At 47.0% G+C, this 25,810-nt stretch overlaps 1 protein-coding gene across 6 annotated transcripts in view; it reads left to right on the top strand.

Annotated features, from left to right (window-relative positions):
• ZGRF1 (zinc finger GRF-type containing 1) overlaps positions 1-25,810 on the top strand; it is a 363,865-nt gene that overhangs the window by 282,996 nt on the left and 55,059 nt on the right. For all 6 annotated transcript variants that reach the window (XM_063920146.1, XM_063920145.1, XM_063920142.1 and 3 more), the window contains exons 16-19: positions 4,761-4,907; positions 6,091-6,205; positions 6,891-7,138; positions 7,568-7,727. In XM_063920146.1, coding sequence (XP_063776216.1) covers positions 4,761-4,907; positions 6,091-6,205; positions 6,891-7,138; positions 7,568-7,727 — 670 coding nt within the window. The remainder of the gene's footprint in view (positions 1-4,760; positions 4,908-6,090; positions 6,206-6,890; positions 7,139-7,567; positions 7,728-25,810) is intronic.

The following is a 25,810-nucleotide window of genomic DNA, read 5'->3' as shown; positions in this document are numbered from 1 at the left end:
TCCAAAGGGCCTTGTGGGGGAACTGTCTTCAAATAGAGCATCCCCTGTGTGTGTGGTGTGTCGGTACGTGTGTGTCGACATGTCTTTTGTAAAAGGCTCCCCTAAGGAGGAGATAGGGCAAATATGTGTGTGAGAGGGTGTCTCCGTCGACAACGCCGACACCTGTTTGGATATGTGTAAGTGCTGAGGTGAATTTATTGCACAAAAGATTAGAGAACAGACAGGAAATCTACCCATGTCTGTCCCTATGTCACAGAGACCTTCAGAGTCTCACAATACTCACTATCCAAAATAATAAACACTGATATCGACACAGAGTTTGACTCCAGTGTCGACTACGATAATGCAAAGTTACAGCCAAAATGGCTGAAAGGTATTCAATATATGATTATTGTAATAAAAGATGATTTGCATATCACTGATGACTCATTTGTCCCTGACACAAGGGTACACATGTTAAGGGGAAGAAAGCTGAGGTAAATTTCCCTCCTCTCATGAGGAAAAAGAGCGGGAATCTCCAGATAAGAGACTGCAGCTTCCCACAAAAAAATTCTCAGGCAGTATCCTTTCCCCACTAGGGCCAGGATGTGATGGGAATCTTGCCCTAGGGTATCATGTTTGCACAGAAGGTAGCACTAGCTATTCTCAGGAATCCTGCAGATAGCGTGCACATTCTAGTACGCTACTCGGACCGGCGATTGTGTCGGCATGGGTTTATAGCACGGTGGCAGCGTGGACAGGTACCTTATCAGCAGAGATTGAGACCCTAGTATGCATATAGATATATATATATATATATATATGTATATATAGAGATATATATATATTGAAGATGCTGTCTTAAGAGATAGGTATATATATATATATATATATATATATATAACATGCCCAAAGAGACAGGAGTATACTGGGTCCTAGAGTCAAAGCTATGTCGATTTCTGCTTGACGTGTCCTGTAGAATAAGCAATGGAACAGCTAGTTCCCAGGGAAGTCCTCCCCGAACTCTGCAAAAATCCACCGAATGTCGCTGGAGCTCCACAGGCGGAGCTAGGCCCGGTTGGGGGCATGCTTTCGTAAGTTCAGCCACAAGTGGGTTCACTCCCTATTAGATCCCTGGGCAATAGATGTTGTGTCTCCGGGTTACAAGCTGGATTTGGAGAAGATGCCTCCTCACTGACGGCCCTGCCGGCTTCCCCCTGCGAGAGGGTAACAGGGTTAACTGCAATTCACAAGTTGTATTTTCAACAGGTGGTGGTCAAGGTTCCCTTCCTTCGACAAGGAGGGGGTTATTATTCCACCAGGTTGTAGTCCCGAAACCGGAAGGTTCGGTCAGACCCATATTGAATTTAAAATCCCTGAACATATACCTGGAAAGGTTCAAGTGCAAGATGAAATCGCTAAGAGCGGTCATTGCAAGCCTAAAAAAGGGGGAGATTTTATGGTGTCTCGGGGCAAAAGGGATGCATACCTTCGTGTCCCCATTTATCCACCTAATCAGGCGTACCTCAGAATTGCAGTACAGAATTGTCATTACCAATTTCTGACGTGGCCGGTTGGTCTCTCCACGGCCTTGAGAATATTTACCAAGGTAATGGCGGAAATGATGGTGCTCCTGCGGAAGCAAGGTGTCACTATTATCACGTACTTGGACGATCTCCTCATAAAAGCGAGATCAAGAGAGCAGTTGCTGAACAGCGTATCGCTTTCTCCGGAAGTGAAACGGCAACACGGCTGGATTCTATATATCCCAAAGTCGCAGTTGGTTCTTACAGCTCATCTGCCTCTTCTGGGCATGATCCTAGACACAGACCAGAAAAAGGTTTATCTCCTGATAGAGAGAGCTCAGGAGCTCGTGACACTGGTCAGGAATCTATTAAAACTAAAACAGGTGTCAGTGCATCACTGCACTCGAGTCCTGGGAAGGAGGGTGGCATCATACGAGGCTATTCCCTGCGGCAGGTTCCATACCTTCCAATGGGACTTACTGGACAAGTGGTCCGGATCACATCTTCGGATGCATCGGTTAATCACCCTATCCCCCAGAGCAAGGGTGTCTCTCCTGTGGTGACTGCAGAGTGCTCACCTTCTCGAAGGTCGCAGATTCGGCATTCAGGACTGGGTCCTGGTGACCACGGATGCAAGCCTCCGAGGGTGGGGGGCAGTCACACAGGGAAGAAATTTCCAAGGGCTGTGGTCAAGGCAGGAGACTTGCCTTCACATCAATATCCTGGAACTAAGGGCCATATACAACACCCTAAGTCAAGCGGAGACCCTGCTTCGCGACCAACCGGTTCTGATCCAGTCAGACAATATCACCGCAGTGGCTCATGTAAACCGCCAAGGCGGCACAAGGAGCAGGGTGGCGATGGTAGAAGCCACCAGAATTCTTCGCTGGGCGGAGAATCACGTAAGCACACTGTCAGCAGTGTTCATTCCGGGAGTGGACAACTGGGAAGTAGACTTCCTTAGCAGGCACGACCTCCACCCGGGAGAGTGGGGACTTCACCAAGAAGTCTTCACGCAGATTGCAAATCGACGGGAACTGCCACAGGTGGACATGATGGCGTCCCGCCTCGACAAAAAGCTAAAATGGTATTGCGCCAGGTCAAGGGACCCTCAGGCGATAGCTGTGGACGCACTAGTAACACCGTGGGTGTTCCAGTCGGTCTGTGTGTTTCCTCCTCTTCCTCTCATACCAAAGGTGCTGAGAATTGTAAGAAAAAGAGGAGTGAGAACAATACTCATTGTTCCGGATTGGCCATGAAGGACTTGGTACCCGGAACTGCAAGAAATGCTCACAGAGGACCCATGGCCTCTGCCTCTCAGACAGGACCTGTTGCAACAAGGGCCCTGTCTGGTCCAAGACTTACCGCGGCTGCGTTTGATGGCATGGCGGTTGAACGCCGGATCCTAGCATGAAAGGGCATTCCGGATGCAGTTATTCCTACGCTGATAAAGGCTAGGAAGGACGTGACAGCAAAACATTATCAGCGTATATGGCGAAAATATGTTGCTTGGTGTGAGGCCAGGAAGGCCCCTACAGAGGAATTCCAGCTAGGTCGATTCCTGCACTTCCTACAGTCAGGTGTGACTATGGGCCTAAAATTAGGGTCCATAAAGGTCCAGATTTCGGCCCTATCCATTTTCTTTCAAAAAGAACTGGCTTCACTGCCTGAGGTTCAGACGTTTGTTAAAGGAGTGCTGCATATTCAGCCTCCTTTTGTGCCACCAGTGGCACCTTGGGATCTTAACGTGGTCTTGGCTTTCCTGAAATCCCACTGGTTTGAGCCACTTAAGACAGTGGAGCTAAAGTATCTCACGTGGAAAGTGGTCATGCTGTTGGCCCTAGCCTCAGCTAGACGTGTGTCAGAATTGGCGGCTTTGTCATGTAAAAGCCCCTATCTGGTTTTCCATATGGATAGGGCAGAATTGCGAACTCGTCCGCAGTTTCTGCCAAAGGTGGTGTCATCTTTTCATTTGAACCAACCCATTGTGGTGCCTGCGGCTACTCGTGACTTGGAGGATTCCAAGTTGCTTGATGTAGTCGGGGCTTTGAAGATCTATGTTGCCAGGACGGCTGGAGTCAGGAAAACTGACTCGCTGTTTATCCTGTATGCATCCAACAAGCTGGGTGCTCCTGCTTCAAAGCAAACCATTGCTCGCTGGATCTGTAACACGATTCAGCAGGCTCATTCTGCGGCTGGATTGCCGCATCCAAAATCAGTGAAAGCCCATTCCACAAGGAAGGTGGGCTCTTCTTGGGCGGCTACCCGAGGGGTCTCGGCATTACAGCTTTGCCGAGCTGCTACTTGGTCGGGTTCAAACACATTTGCAAAGTTCTACAAGTTTGATACCCTGGCTGAGGAGGACCTGGTGTTTGCCCATTCGGTGCTGCAGAGTCATCCGTACTCTCCCGCCCGTTTGGGAGCTTTGGTATAATCCCCATGGTCCTTACGGAGTCCCCAGCATCCACTAGGACGTTAGAGAAAATAAGAATTTACTCACCGGTAATTCTATTTCTCGTAGTCCGTAGTGGATGCTGGGCGTCCGTCCCAAGTGCGGACTTTCTGCAATACGTGTATATAGTTATTGCTTAACAAAGGGTTATGGTTATGTAGCATCGGTTGAGTGATGCTCAGTTGTTGTTCATACTGTTAACTGGGTAAGTTTATCACAAGTTGTACAGTATGATTGGTGTGGCTGATATGAGTCTTACCCTGGATTCCAAAATCCTTTCCTTGTAATGTCAGCTCTTCCGGGCACAGTTTCCTTAACTGAGGTCTGGAGGAGGGGCATAGAGGGAGGAGCCAGTGCACACCAGATAGTACTAAATCTTTCTTTAGAGTGCCCAGTCTCCTGCGGAGCCCGCTATTCCCCATGGTCCTTACGGAGTCCCCAGCATCCACTACGGACTACGAGAAATAGAATTACCGGTGAGTAAATTCTTATTATTCCATTTTGGAATAAGGCTGTAACATGTGGAAAAAATGAAGCGCTGTGAATACTTTCCGGATGCACTGTACATATGTATGGACAGAAACCATGACATTACTTTATAATTGTGTAAGTGAATGTTATTTTTTTAGGTATTAATGTCAGTGTATCACACCCCTTAGTGTAGCCTACAAGTTCAGTGGTCTGACCTGTATAAGACTTTCTTACAAGAACATTTCCATTTATTTTAACTTGTTAATCTGTCATCTTGATTCTGATTCATAATTATACTACAGTATTTGTGACTCACTGTATCATTTCTTTAGATGATCTGTGGGTTGTTTCCAAGACCTTAAACTTCGATTCACTGGATACATTCATTGCGTGCAGTGTGTTCTTTGGTCCATCCTCTAACAATGATATAGAGATTTGTCCTTTGAATGGATATAGCCCTTCCAACTGGCCGTCAAATAGTAGGTGCCCAAACCTATATAGATAACAAAAATGTTTGTCATTTAGATGCGATCATTGTTAAATATTTCTATAGTTTTGTTCTTTGTTAAAGTGGAAATATGAATAGTTACATATTTATGTAGGTTATCAGATGACGATGCACAACTAATGCACTGGTCTGTCCTTATGTACTCATTCAGTAGATTGCACTCACTTGCTCAGCATCAATCAGTAAATGTGTGCTGAGACGAAGAACGTTACAGAAAATTAAAATGAAGAATATATATACGTGTTAGGGTAATGTAGTGTAAACATAAACACATGCAGTATTACAAGATCAGGGATTTCAGCTCTGAGGCTCCATCATTGAAGCTTTAAAGGTGAATAAAGGTAAACATTGGCACTGCACAAGGAATGTTTTATTGTTATTTACTGACAGCCTACTTTAATCATAAATTGGCTCAAGTCTCGTGGGATCTTTGGCTTATTATGAGGGTTGGAGTGGTATGGCAGGAAAGGTTTACTTTGCCACCCCAGTGTGGGAAATGGGGGTGCTGTCATTTAACGGATATGCCCGCCTTCCATGATTCCTGTTCCCCCAGCCCGTCAGGCGTCGCTGCTCTGCTGCATGTATCTGGGACTTATGCTTTGCCTCTAGTTGCCATTGCTCTGCTTTGGCTGCTGTCCTGGCCTCCCCAATAAACTGTTAGGTATAGAGGTAACCTCCAGTACCACATTGTCATCAGATTTACTTCAGTCCCCACTAAGCCACCAAACAAATGCATAGTAAAACTTACTTGAATTTAAATATCATTCAGTATATAGAGAAAACTGCAAAATTCTTCCTGTAGCACCGACGAGGTGTGGGAGAGAGGTGAGACATTGCCCCTGGTGATTTTGTGAGTTCTGGTGACATGGGAACACATGGCACTTGTGAGATGACAGCTTTTTTTTTTATATTAGTCTTCATTTGTATTTTGTGGAGGATGACGCTCAAATAACAGGAACCTATCTGTCTCAAAGCAGTAGTACTCCCTTGGCTGTTGCTCATTGTGGTCAAATGCATTACAGGAAATAAATAAATTCCCACGCTATAAATTGCTTCCAACACCCCAATCTCTCCACTAGTGTATTGCAATTTAAAGATAAACACAACATTGGTTTTGAAATTATCGTCCAAACCTCCGTTTTATTTTTTTGCAGTGGTCGTCCATGCACTGCTAGTGTGTAATGCAAGCACAGAGCTGACAACATCGAGAAACATACAGGAGCACTTTAACCCAACCACACTACCTCTCATGCCTCATCTCCTGGCAATGTAAGTAATGCCGCAGTTACAGGACTGCATGACCAACTAGATGGCAAAAGGCAGCCACCCCTGACTGACAGAAGTAGCAACTGTTTCTACAACCTATACATTCACATATCTTATGATGAATTACGTTTTACTATTTCAAATTACAGGTTGAGTATCCCTTATCCAAAATGCTTGGGACCAGAGGTATTTTGGATATCGGATTTTTCCGTATTTTGGAATAATTGCATACTATAATGAGATATCATGGTGATGGGACCTAAATCTAAGCACAGAATGTATTTATGTTTCATATACACCTTATACACACAGCCTGAAGGTCATTTTAGCAAATATTTTTTCTAACTTTGTGCATTAACCAAAGTGTGTGTACATTCACACAATTCATTTATGTTCCATATACACCTTATATACACAGCCTGAACGTCATTTAATACAATATTTTTAATAACTTTGTGTATTAAACAAAGTTTGTGTACATTGAGCCATCAAAAAACAAAGGTTTCTCACTCTCACTCAAAAAAAGTCCGTATTTCGGAATATTCCGTATTTCGGAATATTTGGATATGGGATACTCAACCTGTAATTTAGTTTCATTTGTATCCCGTTTCGTATTAGCAGTTTCATCAGCATATTTATAAAAGTGATCAGTAAATTTAGATGTCTGGATGCATTTGCCTTGCTCCAGGTCCGCTGAAACTGAGAAAGTTAATAAGATTTCTAGAGGGAAGTTCAAATCACCTGCCATTACTGCCAGAGTCCCCAACAAGTGTGAGGTTCCTGATTACAACTATGTGCTGAGTTTAGCAATGGAGACGATTAAACAATTCTGTTTGAATGAAGACCAAGGAAAAGCATTACTACAAATAGCACATATGATGGCCGGCTGTGATGGACACCAGAAACAACAGACTGCTCCCATCACAATCATCCACGGTAAGAGAACATGTTTGGGTTATGAAGAACTGTATAGAATTCTGCCTCTTTTCAGTATTAAACCTGTCTTATATTTTCACTCATAGATTGCACACACTAAAAAGAGAGAATGTAACTCTTGATTTTAAATATCATGCAAATATTCTCAAAAAAACACTGATTTTACAGGTCAAATTTGGTGTTTAGTCATTTGGAAAGGAACTGATGTACTTACTTTGTGCAGAGTTCCCTTTTTGTGCATCACTCATTGCTAGGCACCACTTAATTGCTTGGTAATGTGCATAGTAGAATCACACGTAAAATGCAAACGAGGGTCATGATGAAACGGAAGTAAGCTGTCACCTGCAAGTCTGCCTGTAAAAGCCACAGTAACACTTTAATGTTCTGCAATAGAGCTCCAAATGTAAATACTATACTTGTGTATTTCAGGAGTTTTTGGTTCTGGAAAAAGTTACCTACTGGCGGTGGTAGTATTGTTCTTAGTTCAGCTATTTGAAAGCCATGATCCTGCCAAAGATCCTGGTTCATCTCACTGGAAGCTTCTCATCTCATCATCCACCAATGTTGCAGTTGATAGAGTTCTTCTGGGGTAAGTTTAGCATAATGACTAAAAAGCTTGTAACCAGAGATATGTAATGTATAATTAGTATTATATATCATAATAAACAGGTTTATCAATAAATACTTTAATATTGTGGCCTGTTATAATCCGTGAGTAATGATGTCAGTATAATGATACTGTCGCTGCCCATGTATGATCAGGTATAACGTACACCAGTCTTTTCTTAGTAAGGCTATTGCAACTACTGTAATACCCCTTTCAGACTGCCAGCAATAACCCGGATTATTGCAAGTGAACGCGCAACAACCCGGGTTTTTGTGCAGTCTGAAAGGGTCCAGTTGAAATAACCCGGGTCCAGTGACCCGCCATTTCAACCTGGGTAGTGAGCATGGTTGAACACAGGTTCAACCTGGGTCGCAGTGCAATGTGAACTGGTTAGCTGGGTCAATGCGACCCGGAACCCGTTCACGGCAATTGAAGAGCCGCCACTTGGAGATAATCGGCACGTGTCTGCGGTGATGTCATCGACCCGGCAATAAGCCGGTTGGGCCACTAGTCTAAAAGGGGTCTCAGCCGAGTTGCACCTGGGTTTGATCCGTGTACAAAATCCCAGGTGCTGCCTGGCAATGAGGTATGAAAGGGGTAGAAGTGACCAAAATAAGAGCCCTCCATCTGCAGCCCATGCCTTTTGTATTTTTATGAAATACATGCAGAAGATGATCTGGCACAGTCCTTGCTAAGCAGGAACCATCCGTTGCAAATAAAGCTGTGTAGGATGAGTCTTACCATGCAGCTCAAGGGTGTTTTTCTTATACTTACCTGGGGTTGACAGACATATAAAACTACATGTGCAGAAGCCTCCTCTCTATGGAATGCGGAGGCTTCTGTCACAGTAGTTAGCATTGGCTGATTATTACGTTAATTTAGGTGGATTTCATTTTACTTTCTATCATTGTAATCCGTTATTTGTGAGATGTCTCTGTATAAACAGCATAGGATATAGATTTGAGCTTTAAAATCTTTTTTATTTTTCTGCTGCGGGGTACACTGGGCTCCACAAGGATTGGACAATGGGGTAGAATAGGATCTTGATCCGAGGCACCAACAGGCTCAAAGCTTTGACTGTTCCCAGAATGCACAGCGCCGCCTCCTATATCACCCCGCCTCCCAGCACAGGAGCTCAGTTTTGTAAGTTGGTGCTGCAGTAAGCAGGCACTTAACAGAGGGGCTGCTCCAAGCAGCCCTAAGAAAAGCTTTTTATGAGGTAAAAAGTGAAGACTTCAAGGGCAGCAGCGGTGGTAAATGTCTTGTGACATTCACTGCTGCAGTTCCAGCTCTCCCCAGTGGCGCTGTACACTCCCGAGTCCTGGTTGCCGGGTACCTACAGCGGAGGCTCCGGTTTTCTTCACGTTAGACACACACGGCTGGGGCTCTCCAGGATCGCGTGGCCGCGCTTCAGTAGGTGGTAAGTGGTTCCCGCTTGCGGGACCCGGTCTTTATCGCGATCCGGCGCAGTCAGCGGGAGGCGGGCCGCGCGCGCGCTGGCGGTGGACACTGTGGCAGTACAGGTGATTCCACTAGATCACCAGGGCATGGGCGCAGGTCAGGTTTTCTCTCGAAACCAATTCTTATATCGCCCACAGTACCCGGTGGTTTTGCCAGCAGAGGGGATAAGGCTTAGACCTGAAGCCCCAGCCCCAGGGTGCCATTTCTAGCAAGTGTTCCCACCCTGGAGCTGCATATCTGTCTTTTCCTCACTCCCTGTCAGTATCTGCGGCGCCATTATCCCTCAGCTCACTGTTCCTGGGACTGCTTGGGCAAATCCTCCTATGTAAAGCCACCTGGTTGTCAGCGCTGTGCCTTTACATGACACTTAAGTATTCTACCTGCCTTTTTAGACAGTGATAGTTAAGAAAGAGTGCATTTAGTCAGGGTTTTATAGTACAATTACCCTGTGATATACATCCAGTTCTTACTGTGTACTGTTATATCTATTGTTATATAGCTGTGTAAGCTAGTCCAGTGCAGTATTATTGTCAGTAATAACCTCTGCATTGTACAAACTGTGACTATTTGTGTGTGCATTTGATAGCTGAGTGGTGTCCATTTCGTGTCTTTCACTCATCTTGCTATCCCTATATTCCATAACCTGAAGGGGCTTGGTGCGTCAGGTGTTATCTAATATAGGATTTTCACAAAGATATACTGTATTATGTAGTTTTCTCTGTGATTTAATCACCATATCTCTCCTTTATCTCTGCTAGTGCTGACTACACTGCGCAGGGGTTTAGAGGTATAGTGCTGCTGATAATTGTACTGTGTTACCTCATACTGCAAGTTATATCATGTCTGCTTCTGAGGGTAACGGTTCTGGGGCGGAACACACTGCTGGTGTTGCTGAAGCCACAGACAAATATGAGGAGAATATAGCAGCTGTGGGCCCTGGTTCTGGGGGCTCCTTGTCTCCCAGTGGGACTGTGGCAACGGAGGCACATACTGACCCACCGTGGGCCACTTTTTCCACACTTCTGCATATGCTAGTTCATAAACTAACACCCCCTATGGGACCCCCAATGCCGGTACAACCGTATGTGGTCCCTGCAGCTAACCCGCCATGGGCGGACGATTTATCTGCTCAATTATAGAAATTGAACCAGTACTTGACTACTAAAAAGTCTGACTAACGCTCGCCTAAGTCCAAGAGGTCCTCTAAGCGAGCGCTTGTCTCTTCACAATCCACTGCCGTCACTGACACCTCGTCTGATGAAGACGGCACATATACTGACCCCACAGGTTCTGACTCAGATACGGCTGATGGGGAGGGTAGTTCACATGTGGATGTTCCTGATCTTTTGGAGGCTATTAAGTTATTTCTGCAGATTACGGATGATCCCTAGCCATCCGTCCCTCCTAAGAAACCAGATAGGTTCAAGCGTCAGAAGGTGGTTAAACAAGTTTTACCTCACTCTGACAACCTAGTGGATATACGTCAGGAACCCTGGGAAAACCCGGGTACAAAGTTTGTGCCTCAAAAGAAGATGCTGTCTCGCTATCCCCTCGCGCCAGAGCTGTCTAAGAATTGGGAAACGCCTCCTCCAGTGGACTCACATGTGGCTAGGATGGTGGTTTCCTCAGCTCTACCTGTCACTACCGTCACGTCTCTAAAAGAGCCTACGGATAAACGTGTGGAGGGTTGTCTGAAAGCGATTTACACCCTCACGGGTGCTGCACAAAGGCCCACTACTGCAGCTACATGGGCTGCAGAGGCTATTGAAGCATGGGCCTTGGAGTTAGAAGCTGAAATCTCCTCTGACCATGCTAGACAATGCTTGTCATATATTGTCACAGCTTCTCGATATATTAAAGAGGCGACTTCTGATGCCGGTATCCTAGCAGCAAAGGCCTCTACTACGTCAGTCCTGGCTCGCCGGATATTGTGGCTGAGATCCTGGTCTGTGGATCTGGACTCTAGAAAAACTCTGGAGGTACTCCCTTTCAAGGGAGATATTCTGTTTGGGGAGGACTTAAATAAGATAGTGGCTGACTTGGCTACTGCCAAAACTGCCTGTGTGTCTAATACCGCTCCTGTGTCGAAGGCTAAAGGTACGTCCTTTCGCCCCTTTCGTCCATCAGGTAAAGCAAAAGGTCAGGCGTACCATAAGCAGACCCGCACTTCCAAACCTGGTAAGCCGAAGCCAAAAAGAGCCTGGGCTGCCCGTCAGCCAGCTGCCAAGACCGATAAGTCTGCCGCATGATGGGGTATCCCAGGGTGGGGGGCCGCCTTTTAGGGTATAACCAGGGCTGGTTGAAGACCACTTCAGATGCCTGGATACGGGATGTCGTCACTCGAGGTTACGCCATAGCCTTCAAAAACCGACCCCCTCATCGTTTTTGCCAGACAGATGTCTCTTTGGACCAGACAAAGGCGAAAACTCTTCACTCGGTGGTACAGACCCTCCTGGATACTGGAGTCATAGTACAAGTGCCTCTTGCTCAGAGGGGCCGGGGGTACTATTCTCCGCTGTTTCTAGTCCCGAAACCGAATGGGTCCTCCCGGCCCATTCTCAAGATTTCCAAGTTCCGTATGGAAACTCTTCGCTCTATAGTTCTGGCCTTGGAACCTAGGGACTACATGGTCTCCCTGGACATACAGGATGCTTACCTGCATATTCCTATAGCAGTGTCACATCAACAATACCTGAGGTTTGCTATTGGCAACATCCATTACCAGTTTCGGCCATTACCTTTTGGTTTAACACTGGCTCCGCGAGTCTTCACCAAAATTATGGCGGTGGTACTCCGCCGTCAAGGGGTCAGGATACTGCCGTATCTGGATGACTTGTTAATCCTGGCACATTCCCCAGATCTTCTCCTGTGTCATCTGGATATGACGGTCCGGTTTCTACAAGCCCACGGGTGGCTCATCAACTGGAAGAAATCCTCCCTGGTCCCTGCTCAGAGCATGGTGCACCTTGGAGCGCTGTTGGACACTCACAACCAGAGGTTGTTCTTGTCTCAGGAGAAAGTCCTGAAGCTTCAGGACAGGATTCGTTGCTTCCTTTCTCGTCCGCAAGTGTCGATACATTCGGCAATGCAGGTGCTGGGCTTCATGGTATCAGCATTCGACATGGTGGAGTATGCTCAATTCCACTCTCGCCCCCTCCGGAGGCTGATTCTAGCCAAGTGGGACGGCCTGCCTCACCGGATCAGATCTGAAATGATCTTATTGACTCCGGAGGTCCGTCTGTCGCTGCTTTGGTGGCTCCGGGACCAACAATTGTCCAGGGGTCGTCCCTTCTGGATATCCAACTGGGTCCTGTTGACGACAGATGCCAGTCTAAGAGGTTGGGGCGCGGTGTTGGAGCAGCACTCCCTTCAGTGTCGGTGGACCAAGGAGGAATCTCTCCTCTCGATCAACATTCTGGAATTGCGTGCAGTCTTCAATGCGTTGAACCTGGCCCAGCATTTAATTCAGAACCGTCCTGTTCAAGTACAGTCGGACAACGCCACCACAGTGGCTTACATAAATCATGAAGGCGGCACTCAAAGCCGTTTGGCAATGAAGGAAGTCTCATGGATTCTACGTTGGGCGGAACGCCATCTACCGGCCATATCGGCAATATTCATTCCGGGAGTCCTGAATTGGGAAGCGGACTTTCTCAGTCGTCAGGACGTACATGCCGGCGAGAGGGGCCTCCATCCAGAAGTGTTTCAACTCCTAGTGGTAAAGTGGGGTCTTCCAGATGTAGATCTGATGGCGTCTCGACACAATCACAAGGTTCCGGTCTTAGGAGCAAGGACAAGGGATTCTCAAGCAGCATTCGTGGATGCGCTGGCGGTGCCGTGGAGGTTTCGGCTGCCGTACGTGTTCCCTCCGGCGTCACTCCTGCCCAGGGTAATTCGGAAGTTCAAGCAAGAAAGAGGAAATCTGCTTCTCATTGCTCCGGCGTGGCCCAGACGGCACTGGTTCTCAGACCTGCAAGGCCTATCGTCGGACCGTCCACTTCTACTTCCACAACGCCCAGACCTCCTCGTTCAGGGCCCCTGTGTCTACCAGGACCTAGCCCAGCTATCTTTGACGGCGTGGCTCTTGAAGCTTCCGTCTTGAGGGCTAAAGGTTTTTCTGAAGAGGTCGTTAAAACTATGTTGTGGGCCCGGAAACCGGCTTCTGCTCGGATTTATCGTAGAGTCTGGCATTCCTACTTTGTTTGGTGCGCATCTAACAATTATGACGCTTCCAAGTTTAGTACAGCCAAACTTTGGGCTTTTCTGCAGCAAAGCCTAGATTTAGGCCTGCGTCTGGCCTACCTCAAGGTTCATATTTCTGCCTTGTCGGTGTGGTTTCAGAGGAAAAATTGCGACTTTACCTGATGTTCATGCTTTCACTCAGGGTGTGTTGCGTATCCAACCTCCCTATATCCCGCCTGTGGCTCCTTGGGACTTGTCGGTGGTTTTGGAGGCATTGCAGGAGCCTCCATTTGAACCCCCTGGTTCAGCTGACCTTAAGTGGCTTTCCCTTAAGGTGGTGTTCTTACTGGCTATTGCCTCTGCTAGAAGAGTGTCGGATGTGGGTGCCTTGTCTTGTAGTTCCCCATATCTGATTTTTCACCGTGGCCGGGCGGTTCTTAGGACTCGTCCCGGATATTTACCTAAGGTGGTTTCCTCGTTCCACCTTAATCAGGAGATTGTGGTTCCGGCCTTTGTCTCTCCTGATTTGTCTCCCAAAGAGCGGTCTTTGGATGTGGTACGGGCTCTCCGTATCTATGTGAAGAGAACTGCTTCTATTCGAAAATCTGATTCTCTCTTTGTTTTGTTTGGATTTCACAAACGTGGCTGGCCTGCTCACAAGCAGACCCTGGCCAGATGGAGATGAATGGTGATTGCACATGCTTATGTGAGGGCTGGTCTGTCAGCTTCTGCTCACATTACGGCCCATTCTACTCGGTCTGTTGGACCTTCTTGGGCGGCCCAACTTGGTGCGACCCTTGATCAATTGTGCAAGGCGGCTACGTGGTCCTCAGGGAACACGTTCATAAGGTTCTATGCCTTCGATACTGCCGCTTCCCAGAATGCTTCCTTTGGACGCCGAGTTCTTGTGCCCGCTACAGTGAGTCCCCTCCCATAAGGAACTGCTTTAGGACATCCCCATTGTCCAATCCTTGTGGAGCCCAGTGTACCCCGCAGCAGAAAACGAGTTTTATGGTAAGAACTTACCTTTGTTAAAACTCTTTCTGCGAGGTACACTGGGCTTCACAAGGCGCCCACCCTGATGCACTTAGCTTCTTTGGGTTGGTATGGCATTAGCCGCTGACACTTCTCCTGTCGTGAGAGTGTGGTGTAATTGGCTACTAACCGTTGTCGTCTCTTTTCCTGCTACTGTATTGGGCTGGTTAACTAAAAACTGAGCTCCTGTGCTGGGAGGCGGGGTGATATAGGAGGCGGCGCTGTGCATTCATGGTACAGTCAAAGCTTTGAGCCTGTTGGTGCCTCGGATCAAGATCCTATTCTACCCCATTGTCCAATCCTTGTGGAGCCCAGTGTACCTCGCAGAAAGAGTTTTAACAAAGGTAAGTTCTTACCATAAAATTCATTTTTTTATATACATTTTCAGAATCTACCACAAGCCTTTTTATTCCTGCACTTGAAGAATGAATAATGTACTCCAGAACAGCTTTAGAATACATTGCATAGACATATGCTACCTTGTGGTGCATATTCAATTAACCACAGAGTTTACTGCGGGTTTGTTGCAGTGCCCACAGACTGCCCTTACTGGGGGTTTCTGCCCTCCTGAGGTACAAACAGACATCTGCAGCAAAGTAGAGCTTAGAATTTAACCTATGGGTTAATGTGCATTAGCCTTGGGTTTAAATTGCGGGAGTACATAAGTTTCAAATTGATTAGCTCTGGGTGTAAAATCTCAAGGCGATCCTCTTGTAGTAAACCATATAATACAGTACTCCAATTATGCTGTCGGGTTTGGCACCCATCTGACACATTCATTTTCATATTCCAATTCTTTTTCTACATAATGTTATTTCAGTCTGTCCTCATTTTCTTAGTCTCTGAATGTTTATACCATTCTCTGGCCAGTGCCAGCAACAGAAATCTTGGGGCTCCATACAGTGATATTTGTGGGGCCCCTTCAGAGTATTAAAGTGCAAATGAATTTACTGCGCTATACCAGTGTGTATATCTCTCCCTCCTCCCCCACACACACCACAGTCTGTGTCTCGCTCGCTCCTTCTTCCCACACACCCCACAGTCTGTCTCTCCTCAATAGCTCCATGCTGCATTTCTAGCTCCCCCACATCATCCCAGAGCCCTGTATTCCCTCACCAATCCACTCTTACCCTGGGGCCAGACTCACCTATGCTGCACTCCCAAGTATCCAGACCCAAACACCACACAGCAGGTACCATGCGGCCCTCACACCCCACCAGAAGAGGCCAGTGTAGGGCACAGGAATCCTGGCCAGTGGAGCTGCTGCCATGTCCCATAACTGCCTGCAACAGATCTGTACCCAGAAGAGCAAGCGCACACTCGCGCTGCACAGTCACTGTGTGTGTGTGAGAGGCTCCTGTCAGTCTGAGGCTGCGCCTACACCGTCTACAGGTCGCTGCCCTATTTGGACAAGATGGCTACATCCCTATCGGGCACTAAATGGCATATTCTTGGCGCCCCTCTGATCCTTGGGGCCAGGTACAGGTGACCCCTCTGACCCCCCTTGTCACCAGCCCTGTCTCTGGCTATCTACCTCCTTCATACTGTATCTTAAATTCATCTTTATCCCCTTACATGGCAGGCATTTCTTCTTTTTCACAACGTAAAAACAAAGTATAAATATATTTCTCTAGCATCCATAAGGGATATTGAGGAGACTTAGGGGGTAATTCCGAGTTGATCGCAGCAGGAACTTTGTTAGCAGTTGGGCAAAACCATGTGCACTGCAGGGGAGGCAGATATAACATGTGCAGAGAGAGTTAGATTTGGGTGGGGTGTGTTCAATCTGCAATCTAAATTGCAGTATAAAAATAAAGCAGCCAGTATCTACTCTGCACAGAAACAAAATAACCCACCCAAATCTAACTCTCTCTGCACATGTTATATCTGCCTCCCCTGCAGTGCACATGGTTTTGCCTAACTGCTAACAAAGTTCCTGCTGCGATCATCTCAGAATTACCCCCTTAGTACGATGGAAAGTATAGACGAGGTCCAAAGGAGCCGGTGCACTTTAAATTTCTTCACTGGGTGTGCTGGCTTCTCCCCTCTAAAATTCCCTCCCACAGACAGTTTAGAAAAAAATGCCCTCAGGAGAGGAGGCACATCTCTGCAGCTCCAGAGAGTTTTCTTCAGTTTCTTTTAAACTTTTATTTTCAGTATGCTGTTTGGGCAACAGCATACTTGCACCCTTGGAGTTAGGGGGGGGCACCGGCCTTGTGAGGTGTCAGAGCCGCATTCCCGCTGCGGGACCACCGTCCTGAGAGGTTGTTTGTGCAGAGGGGCACTGCGCCTTAGCTCTCGCAATCGCAGCATGACGTACACCCCTAACAGATACACCTGAATGTGACGACAGTGGTGAGTACAAACCAGGGGCCCCGCTAGGGGGGTCCCCCGGTTCATGGTGCGGCTGAATGCGGGCGCGGCATACGGGACCCTCCTGGGGGAAACCCGCTAGAGCACCCTGTGTACACTGGCTAGCGGTATCTTAAACTAGCACTTGTGTGATGTTTTTAGGCACTTTAGGAGACATTGCCAGTATAAAAAATTCTGTACCTCCGGCGCCATTGGGGGGTGGAGCTACCTCAGAGCGGGACCAGCGGCATTTTGGCGCCTTCCTCTGCTTACTGCAGCAGCAGCAGGCACACACAGCTCCTCCTGACACTCAAAAAACTCTGGAAAACTGGTACAGGGTGTAGCAAAGGGGTAGAGCCGCTATTGTACACAGTCTGTGTCCTATACAGGACAGAAATCATTAGTGTTTCACTGTGATCTAATAATCTGACTGCCTCACTGGGGCTGTGTAGCTGGGGTGTGCTGGTCTTCTCTCTCTGTATGTCTCCCTCTTACATACAGTAAGGGCAGGTTTGATAAGTTTTACTGTCTGTGTGTATGTCGTGATTTACTGTGAACATGGGAAAACACAAACTATGCAGTGTGTACCACACTGGATTCTCTCCCTTATCATCTGATTCTGTTTCATGCGAACAATGCAGACAATCTTCACAACTCAGTCAGGGGGCTGGGGTAGAGGGTCAAGAGCCCTCCTGGCTAGGGGCCCTTAAGAATATGATGTCTGATATGTCATCACAACTCACTGCTAATGTTCAGAAAACTCAGCTACTACAACAGGCTGTTGCAGACTTAGCTGCTAGGGCAGATGTTACACATCACCCCATCCCCCCCCCACCCCTCTTAACTCAGTACCACAAAAGTGTGGTTTACCTGCCTTACTCTCTGATTCAGATGAGGATGTACAGGAGGATGGGGATGAATTGGATCCCATTAGTGGGGATTTTTCTTCTGCTCAGGGTATTGAACCCCTCATTCTGGCTATACGGAACGTGTTAACGCTCCCTCTAGAGGACGCTGCGTCACAGCAGTCGTTTTTCTTTACACAACACAAGCCTTTCACTGATTCTGCAGAGTTAGATGACCTATTTAAGTTAGCCTGGAAAAATCCAGACAAAAAAAACAAGTGTCAAAAATATTTTTTCACACTTTCCCATTTGCTCCTTAAGGTAGGAAATTCTGGGAAGAACCCCCGTGATAGACGTATCAGTCTCACGACTGTCAAAAAAGGTGGTGCTGCCTGCCCCAGGCTTCTTTACCATAAAGGACCCTGGGGACAGAAAAATAGAGTCTACACTAAAGTCTATCTATACAGCAGCAGGTGTATCGTAAAGGCCGGTCAAAGCGGATTGCTGGATAACCCATGCCATTCACACGTGGGCTTCTCAAATTCAGGAGGGCCTCTTCGGGGATATGCCTCTGGTCACTACGGTGACTCTCCTGAATCACATTCAGGACACTGCCCGCGTCCTTTGTGGCTTGCTCATGGAGTTGGGCAATATTAATGCTAGCAATTCTGCCATGGCAGTGTCGGCGCAGGGCCTGGTGGTTGCGTCAGTGGATAGCGGATGCAGAGTCCAAGTGCAATGTGGAATCTCTCCCCTTCTTTGGGAATGGCTCTTTGGGGTTGAGTGGATACGGGGATTCCCAAAGTCACTGCAGGGAAATCCACGTTTCTCCCCTCTGGGGCCCCGCTGGCTAGGCGTTTCCACCCGTGGCCGTCTGTTCAGTCCTTTCGGTCTAACAGATTTCGATCTAGGGCCAGAGGTACCCCAATGCGGCTAGAGGCCCCAGTGGTAAGACAAGAAGACCTGCAAACACCGGTTCTCAGGAACAGAGCACCAGTTCTGCTTCCAGTAAGTCCTCAGCATGACGGTGACCACCCACCCCGAAGGGATATCGAGGTGGGAGCTCATCTGCGTCACTTCAGCCGCATCTGGGAGGTTTCTTGGGTCAAGGACCTCATTTCTCAGACTACAAGCTGGAGTTCGACAGTGCTTCTCCCCAACGATTTTTCAAATCAAGCTTACCAGCTTTGGAGGATACGCAAGTTACATAGCAACAGGCCATCCAAAAGTTGGTCCAGCCCCACGTCATTGTTCCAGTACCAATACCACAACGAGGAAAGGGTTATTACTCCAACCTGTTTGTGGTACCGAAGCCAGACGGTTCGGTAAGACCCATTTTGAATCTAAAGTCCTTGAACCCTTACCTGAAGGTTTTCAAGTTCAAAATGGAATCCTTGGGAGCAGTAATTGCGGGCCTGGAAGAACAGGAATTCATGGTTTCCTTGGATATCAAGAACGCATACCTTCATATTCCAATTTGGCCACCTCATCAGGCTTATCTGAGATTTGACCTACTGGACGATCACTACCAGTTCCAGGCACTGCCCTTCGGCCTTATCCATAGTTCCGAGGGTATTTACAAAGCTAATTGCGGAGATGATGTTCCGGGTCCAGGGGGTCAATGATGTCCCTTACCTGGACGATCTCCTGATAAAAGCAAGGGAGCTTTTATTGCTCCATATCGACCGCACTATCCAACTTCTGTCACACCATGGGTGGATTCTCAATTTACAGAAGTCCCACCTGGAACTCAGCGGCTCCTGTCCTGGGGATGTTACTGGATACTGTGGCCCAGAAGGTGTTCCTCCCAGAGGACAAAACGAGAACACTTCAGGAGATGGATGGGTACTCAAGCAGGTCAGAGCACCATGCGGACAATCTTTGCATAAGATTGTTGGGGAAGATGGTTGCCTCATACAAGGCGATCCAGTATGGGAGGTTCAGTGCCAGAACATTTCAGTTGGATCTCCTGAGCAAGTGGTCTAGATCACATCTACAGATGCACCGGATGATACAGTTGTCACCTCAGACCAGGATTTCCCTCCTGTGGTGGCGGCAGTCCTCCAATCTCCTGGAACGCCGGAGTTTCAGGATTGGATCCTCCTCACGACGGATGCGAGTCTGAGGGGATGGGGAGCTGTCACCGAAGGGGCTCAGTTCCAGGGCAGGTGGTCAGCCCTCCTTCCGATCAACATTCTGTAACTTCGGACGATCTACAATGCTCTGCTTCAGGCCTCTCTTCTGCTCAAGGATCACGCGATCCAAGTACAGTCAGAAACGCCACTGCAGTGGCGTACATCAATCGGCAAGGAGGGACAAAAAGCAGAGCCTGCATGCAAGAGGTGTCAAAGATACTCCTCTGTGCAGAAAGAAATGCAAAAGCAATGTCAGAGATCTTCATTCCGGGAGTGGACAACCGAGAAGCGGACTTCCTGAGTCGTCACAATCTCCACCCGGGGGAGTGGGGGCTCCACTGCCCACAAATAGACATGATGGCTTCTCGACTCAACAAGAAGCTTCACTGGTATTGCTCACGAACCAGGGACCCTCAGGCAAGGGCAGTAGATGCACTGACGTCGCCTTGGTCTCCGCAAAATTTATTGGTTCCGCACTAACTGTTCACATATATCCAAAATCTATTACAATAATGAAAACTTCATGTCTCAACATATTAAACGGGGAAAGTCTAGGGGTAACACTTTTGGAAAAGGATTTGGGGGTACTCATTGATAATAAACGTAATAACCGTATACAATGTCAAAGCACAGTAAAGAAGGCAAGTAAGGTGTTAGCGTGCATAAAACGGGGAATTGAGACAAGGGACGAGGATGTCATTCTGCCGCTGTACAAATCATTGATACGTCCGCACCTGGAATATTGTGTTCAGTTTTGGGCACCACTGTATAAAAAATATATCGGTGAACTCGAAAGGGTTCAAAGGCGAGCTACTAAATTGATTAAAGGGCTAGAAGGACTGGATTACGAGGAAAGGCTTACTAGGTTGAATATTTATACACTGGAAAAGAGGCGTCTAAGAGGAGACATTATTAATGTCTTAAAATATGTAAAGGGGCACTACAAAGAGAGTTATCAGAGGAATTATTTATTAAAAGAACTCTGTTTAGGACACGTGGGCACTCGCTGAGGCTGGAGGAGATAAAATTCCGCACGCAACCGAGGAAAGGGTTCTTCACTGTTAGGTCAATAAGGATTTGGAATTCCTTGCCAGGGAAGGTGGTAATGGCGGACTCTGTAAATGCATTTAAAAGGGGATTTGATGATTTTCTGATTGAAAAGGAGATCCAAGGTTACAACATTTAGGGGTATATGCAATTGCGGTCGAATTCCCGAAAATGTCGAAAATCGGGACATTTTCGCCCAAAAAAAAAATTTGACAATGCAATTCAGTACTTTTCGGCAAAAAAACACCGTGAGAGTAAAACTTTATTTCACACATGACAACACACACACATACTTACCTATGTTCGCACGCCGACCTCTGTCCACTTGTCCAAGTAGAATCCACGGTGTACCTGTGAATAAAATTATACTCACCTCAATCCAGTGTCCTGGTCTTTTAAAATAATCCTCGTACTTGGCAAAAAAAAAAAAACGAACACCCGAACCAGGCGGACTGAAAGGGGTCCCATGTTTACACATGGGACCCCTTTCCCCGAATGCAGAGACCCCCCCGTGACTGCTGTCACAGAAAGGTCTCTTCAGCCAATCAGCGAGCGCTACTTCGTGGCACTCTCCTGATTGGCTGTATGCGCGTCTGCTGGCAGACAGCTCATCGCACAGCTACCTCCATTAGTTTCAATGGTGGGAACTTTGCGGTCAGCAGTGGGGTTACCCGCGGTCAGCCGCTGACCGCGGGTGACCTCACCGCTGACCGCAAAGTTCCCACCATTGAATACAATGGAGAGGCTTTGCGATGCGCTGTCTGACAGCTCAGACGCGCATAGCCAATCAGCAGAGTGCCAGGACGTTGCGCTCGCTGATTGGCTGAAGAGACCTTTCTGTGACAGCAGTCACGGGGTGGTCTCTGCATTCGGGGAAAGGGGTCCCATGTGTAAACATGGGACCCCTTTCAGTCCGGCTGGTTCGGGTGTTCGTTGTTGTTGTTTTTTTGCCAAGTACGAGGATTATTTTAAAAGACATGGACACTGGATCGAGGTGAGTATAATTTTATTCACAGGTACACCGTGGATTCTACTTGGGCAAGTGGACAGAGGTCGGCGTGCGAACATAGGTAAGTATGTGTGTGTGTCGACATGTGTGAAATAAAGTTTTACTCTCACGGTGTGCGTGTCCTGTTTTTATTTGGGTATTTCTTTTCCAGTAGAACTACAGGCACCAGCGGGCCCGTTTTTCTCCCGCATGCTGGTACTTGTGGTTCTCCAAGTACCAGCTTGCGGGGGAGGCTTGCTGGGACTTGTAGTACTACTGGAAAAAACAATATTCTTTCAATTTTCTCAAGGCTATCAGCCCCCCATCCGCAGCCCTTGGATGGGGGGGGACAGCCTCGGGCTTCACCCCTGGCCCTTGGGTGGCTGGGGGGGGGACCCCTTGATTGAAGGGGTCCCCACTCCCCCAGGGTACCCTGGCCAGGGGTGACTAGTTGGATATTTAATGCCACGGCCGCAGGGCGCTGTATAAAAGTGACCCCCGGCTGTGGCATTATCTGTCCAGCTAGTGGAACCCGATGCTGGTGTAAAAAATACGGGGGACCCCTACTCTTTTTGACCCCCTTATTTTTTGCACCAGCACCGGGCGCAGAGCCCGGTGCTGGTTTTAAAATAACGGGGGATCCCCTGTCAGTTTTTTCCTCGGATTTTTAGAACCAGGACCGGCTCGAAGAGCCCGAGGCTGGTTATGCTTTGGAGGGGGGACCCCACACAATTTTTTTCCGGGTTTTTTCCCGTTTTTTAAAAATCGGAACAAAATCCGTCAAATTGGCCGTTTTTCGACAGCGGGACTGTCGAATCCGTTTTTTATTGAATATGTTAAATTTCGGCACCCACTTGCCGGAATTCGACGGTCGAATTGTGTTGAATTAAAAAACGGGCGAAAAATTGCCGCGATTCGCCGGTAATTGCATATACCCCTTAAAATATTGAAATATTGAAGTTGTTAATCCGGGTGTAACATGATTTGTAGTTGTTAACTAGTTACATTACTTCAGCAGTTACATTAAAATCAACTCAACTTATTACAAAATACAGGTTGAACGCGATGGGCATTTTGGGGCAGATGTATTAACCTGGAGAAGGCATAAGGCAGTGATAAACCAGTGATATGTGCAAGGTGATAAAGGCACCAGCCAATCAGCTCCAATATGTAAATTAACAGTTAGGAGCCGATTGGCTGGTGCCTTTATCACCTTGCACATATCACTGGTTTATCACTTCCTTATGCCTTCTCCAGGTTAATACATCTGCCCCTTTGTCTCTTTTCAACCTCGAATACTATGTTACTATATACACGACGAAGTGTCCTGAATAGTGGAATTAGACTAATATCTTATTTGTCAGTTGGAGATTGAACACCCACGGGAGTTTGAGCTCCTGTATGCATTAAGTATATTCTTCTTTTTGTATACGCTTATGGGATACATGCTCCCTTATGTATAGGATACATGGTCTACAGTCATTTAACTACATTAAGGTCAAATGTTTAGGCTCCATTTTTATATTTTTGTGGTATTTTCACAACAGTATTTGGTGTATGATTGCTTTTTTGTGTTGAACTTGATAGCATTCTATCACTCTCTCACCTAGCTGACAGCATTACTGACCTGGGCATTGCTCACTTCAGTGAACAAGTTGCAGTCACAACAGACAGCAGAAGTGTCTCACCTTCTTTCAGACCTAGGAATATGCTTTAGCAACCAGAGTTCTTATTTCTAAATTTCACTTCTGGATACCATCCTCACGCTTATTTTTATTTTTCTTCTTTTCTTTTTCCAACACTCTTTTTCATCTGGAATAGTCCTGGGACCGGCATTTTATGCCTTGGACCCAGGCAGAGTACAGACAGCAGAAGTGGGTTCTGTTTCCTTGCTTCGTCATCCTGACATAATTGCCCACGGTCTTACTATCCTGAAACACGCCCGATCCAAATCAATCTCGGAAGCCTGGTCAGTAATTGGATGGGAGACCACTCAGGAACACTAGGTACTGTGGACTTTTGTTGTTAAGTGGATGAGTACTTAACTTTTTTGTTATCTTTCATCACGGATAAATAACTAACAGCTCTAAGTAGATATAGCATCATCAAATATATTTTCACCCTTTGTGATTTTGTAACCTTATTGATTACCGGTTGAATCAAGATTTTTAAACATTTGTGACATTTTGTCCTTATTTTAATAGATATAACAGAATAAAAGTCACGTTTTAAATTACTCACCAGAACATACTCATTTTTGATCTACAATTGATATAGTACATGTTTAAAGAGTGCTCCCAAAAAGAGTTTTTTTATCTTCTTCTTCTTTCCAATATTCTTACCGGCTGGTCTACCTGTTTCCTCCGATTCCGTTGCTCCCAAGGGTGCTCAAGCAAATCCAAAATCAGGGAGTCTAGGCAATTCTGATTGCCCCGGATTTGCCTCGGAGGGCGTGGTACGTGGATTTTCTGTGCATGTACATCGAAGACCCTTGGACTCTACCACTCAGAAGAGATCTTCTTCAACAAGGGCCGTTCATCTACCCGGACTTACGGCGACTTTGTTTGATGGCATGGAGGTACATCCTAGCTCACAAGGGCCTTTCCATGAAGGTTATTGCTACCATGGTTCAGGCCCGGAAACCTGTGACGTCAAAACACTTATCATCATATCTGGAGAAGATATGTCTCTTGATGCAAGGGATGCAGGCTGGTGTGGATAAGGGCTTATGTCTGGGTTCCGTTAAGGTCCAGATTTCAGCTCTCTCAATTTTCTTTCAGAGGAAATTGGCGTGTTGCCAGAAGTTCAGACCTTTTTGCAATGGGTGCTCCACATACAATCTCCTTTTGTGCTACCTTCGGCACTTTGGGATTTGAATGTGGTGTTGGAATTTCTACAGTCCTCCTGGTTTGAACCTCTGATGACGGAAGAAGACAAGTACCTCACATGGAAGACAGTGATGTTACTGGCCCTGGCTTTTGCTAGACGTGTCTCAGAATTATCGTGTAAAAGTCCCTACTTGGTCTTTTACGAGGACAGAGCGGAGCTCAGGACTCGGCAGCAGTTCCTGCCGAAGGTTGTCTCTGCATTCCACTTGAATCAGCCTATTGTGGTTTCATCCAGTTTTGCAACTTCTGCTCCTCTGGAGCCATTGGATGCTATGCGGGCCTTGTAGATCTATGTTTAGCGATCGGTTCGGATCAGAAAAACGGATTCCTTGTTCGTGCTCTATGATGCGCAGAAAAAGGGTTGCCCTGCTTCAAAGCAGTCCCTTGCTCGTTGGCTTAGGCTTGCTATCCCACAGACCTATGTGTCGCAGCCTTACCTGTTCCTAGGTCTCTGAAGGCCCATTCTACAAGATCGGTGGGCTCTTCCTGGTCGGCTGCCCGTGGAGCCTCGGCATTGAAACTATGCCAAGCTGCCACCTGGTCGGGGAAGAACACTTTTGTTAAGTTCTACAGGTTTGATACCCTGGCCAAAGAGGATACCCACTTTGGGCAGGCGGTGCTGAAGCAGTCTCGGCACGTTCCCGCACGTCCTGGAAGCTTTGGAACATCCCCATCATACTAAGGGCCTAATTCAGAGTTGATCGCAGCAGCAAATTTGTTAGCAGTTGGGCAAAACCATGTGCACTGCAGGGGAGGCAGATATAACACGTGCAGAGAGAGTTAGATTTGGGTGCGGTGTGTTCAAACTGAAATCTAAATTGCAGTGTAAAAATGAAGCAACCAATATTTACCCAATACAGAAACAAAATAACCCACCCAAATCTAACTCTGCAAATGTTATATCTGCCTCCCCTGCAGTGCACATGGGCCCTCATTCCGAGTTGATCGCTCGCAAGGCGAATTTAGCAGAGTTGCTCACGCTAAGCCTACGCCTACTGGGAGTGTATCTTAGCTTCTTAAAATTGCGACCGATGTATTCGCAATATTGCGATTACAAACTACTTAGCAGTTTCAGAGTAGCTTCAGACTTACTCGGCATCTGCGTTCAGTTCAGTGCTTGTCGTTCCTGGTT

Source organism: Pseudophryne corroboree, chromosome 1 (genome assembly GCF_028390025.1).
Source record: "Pseudophryne corroboree isolate aPseCor3 chromosome 1, aPseCor3.hap2, whole genome shotgun sequence".
Classification (NCBI taxonomy): Eukaryota; Metazoa; Chordata; class Amphibia; order Anura; family Myobatrachidae; genus Pseudophryne; species Pseudophryne corroboree.
Note: the sequence above shows the minus strand (reverse complement) of the source record. Positions and strands in the feature narration are given on the sequence as shown.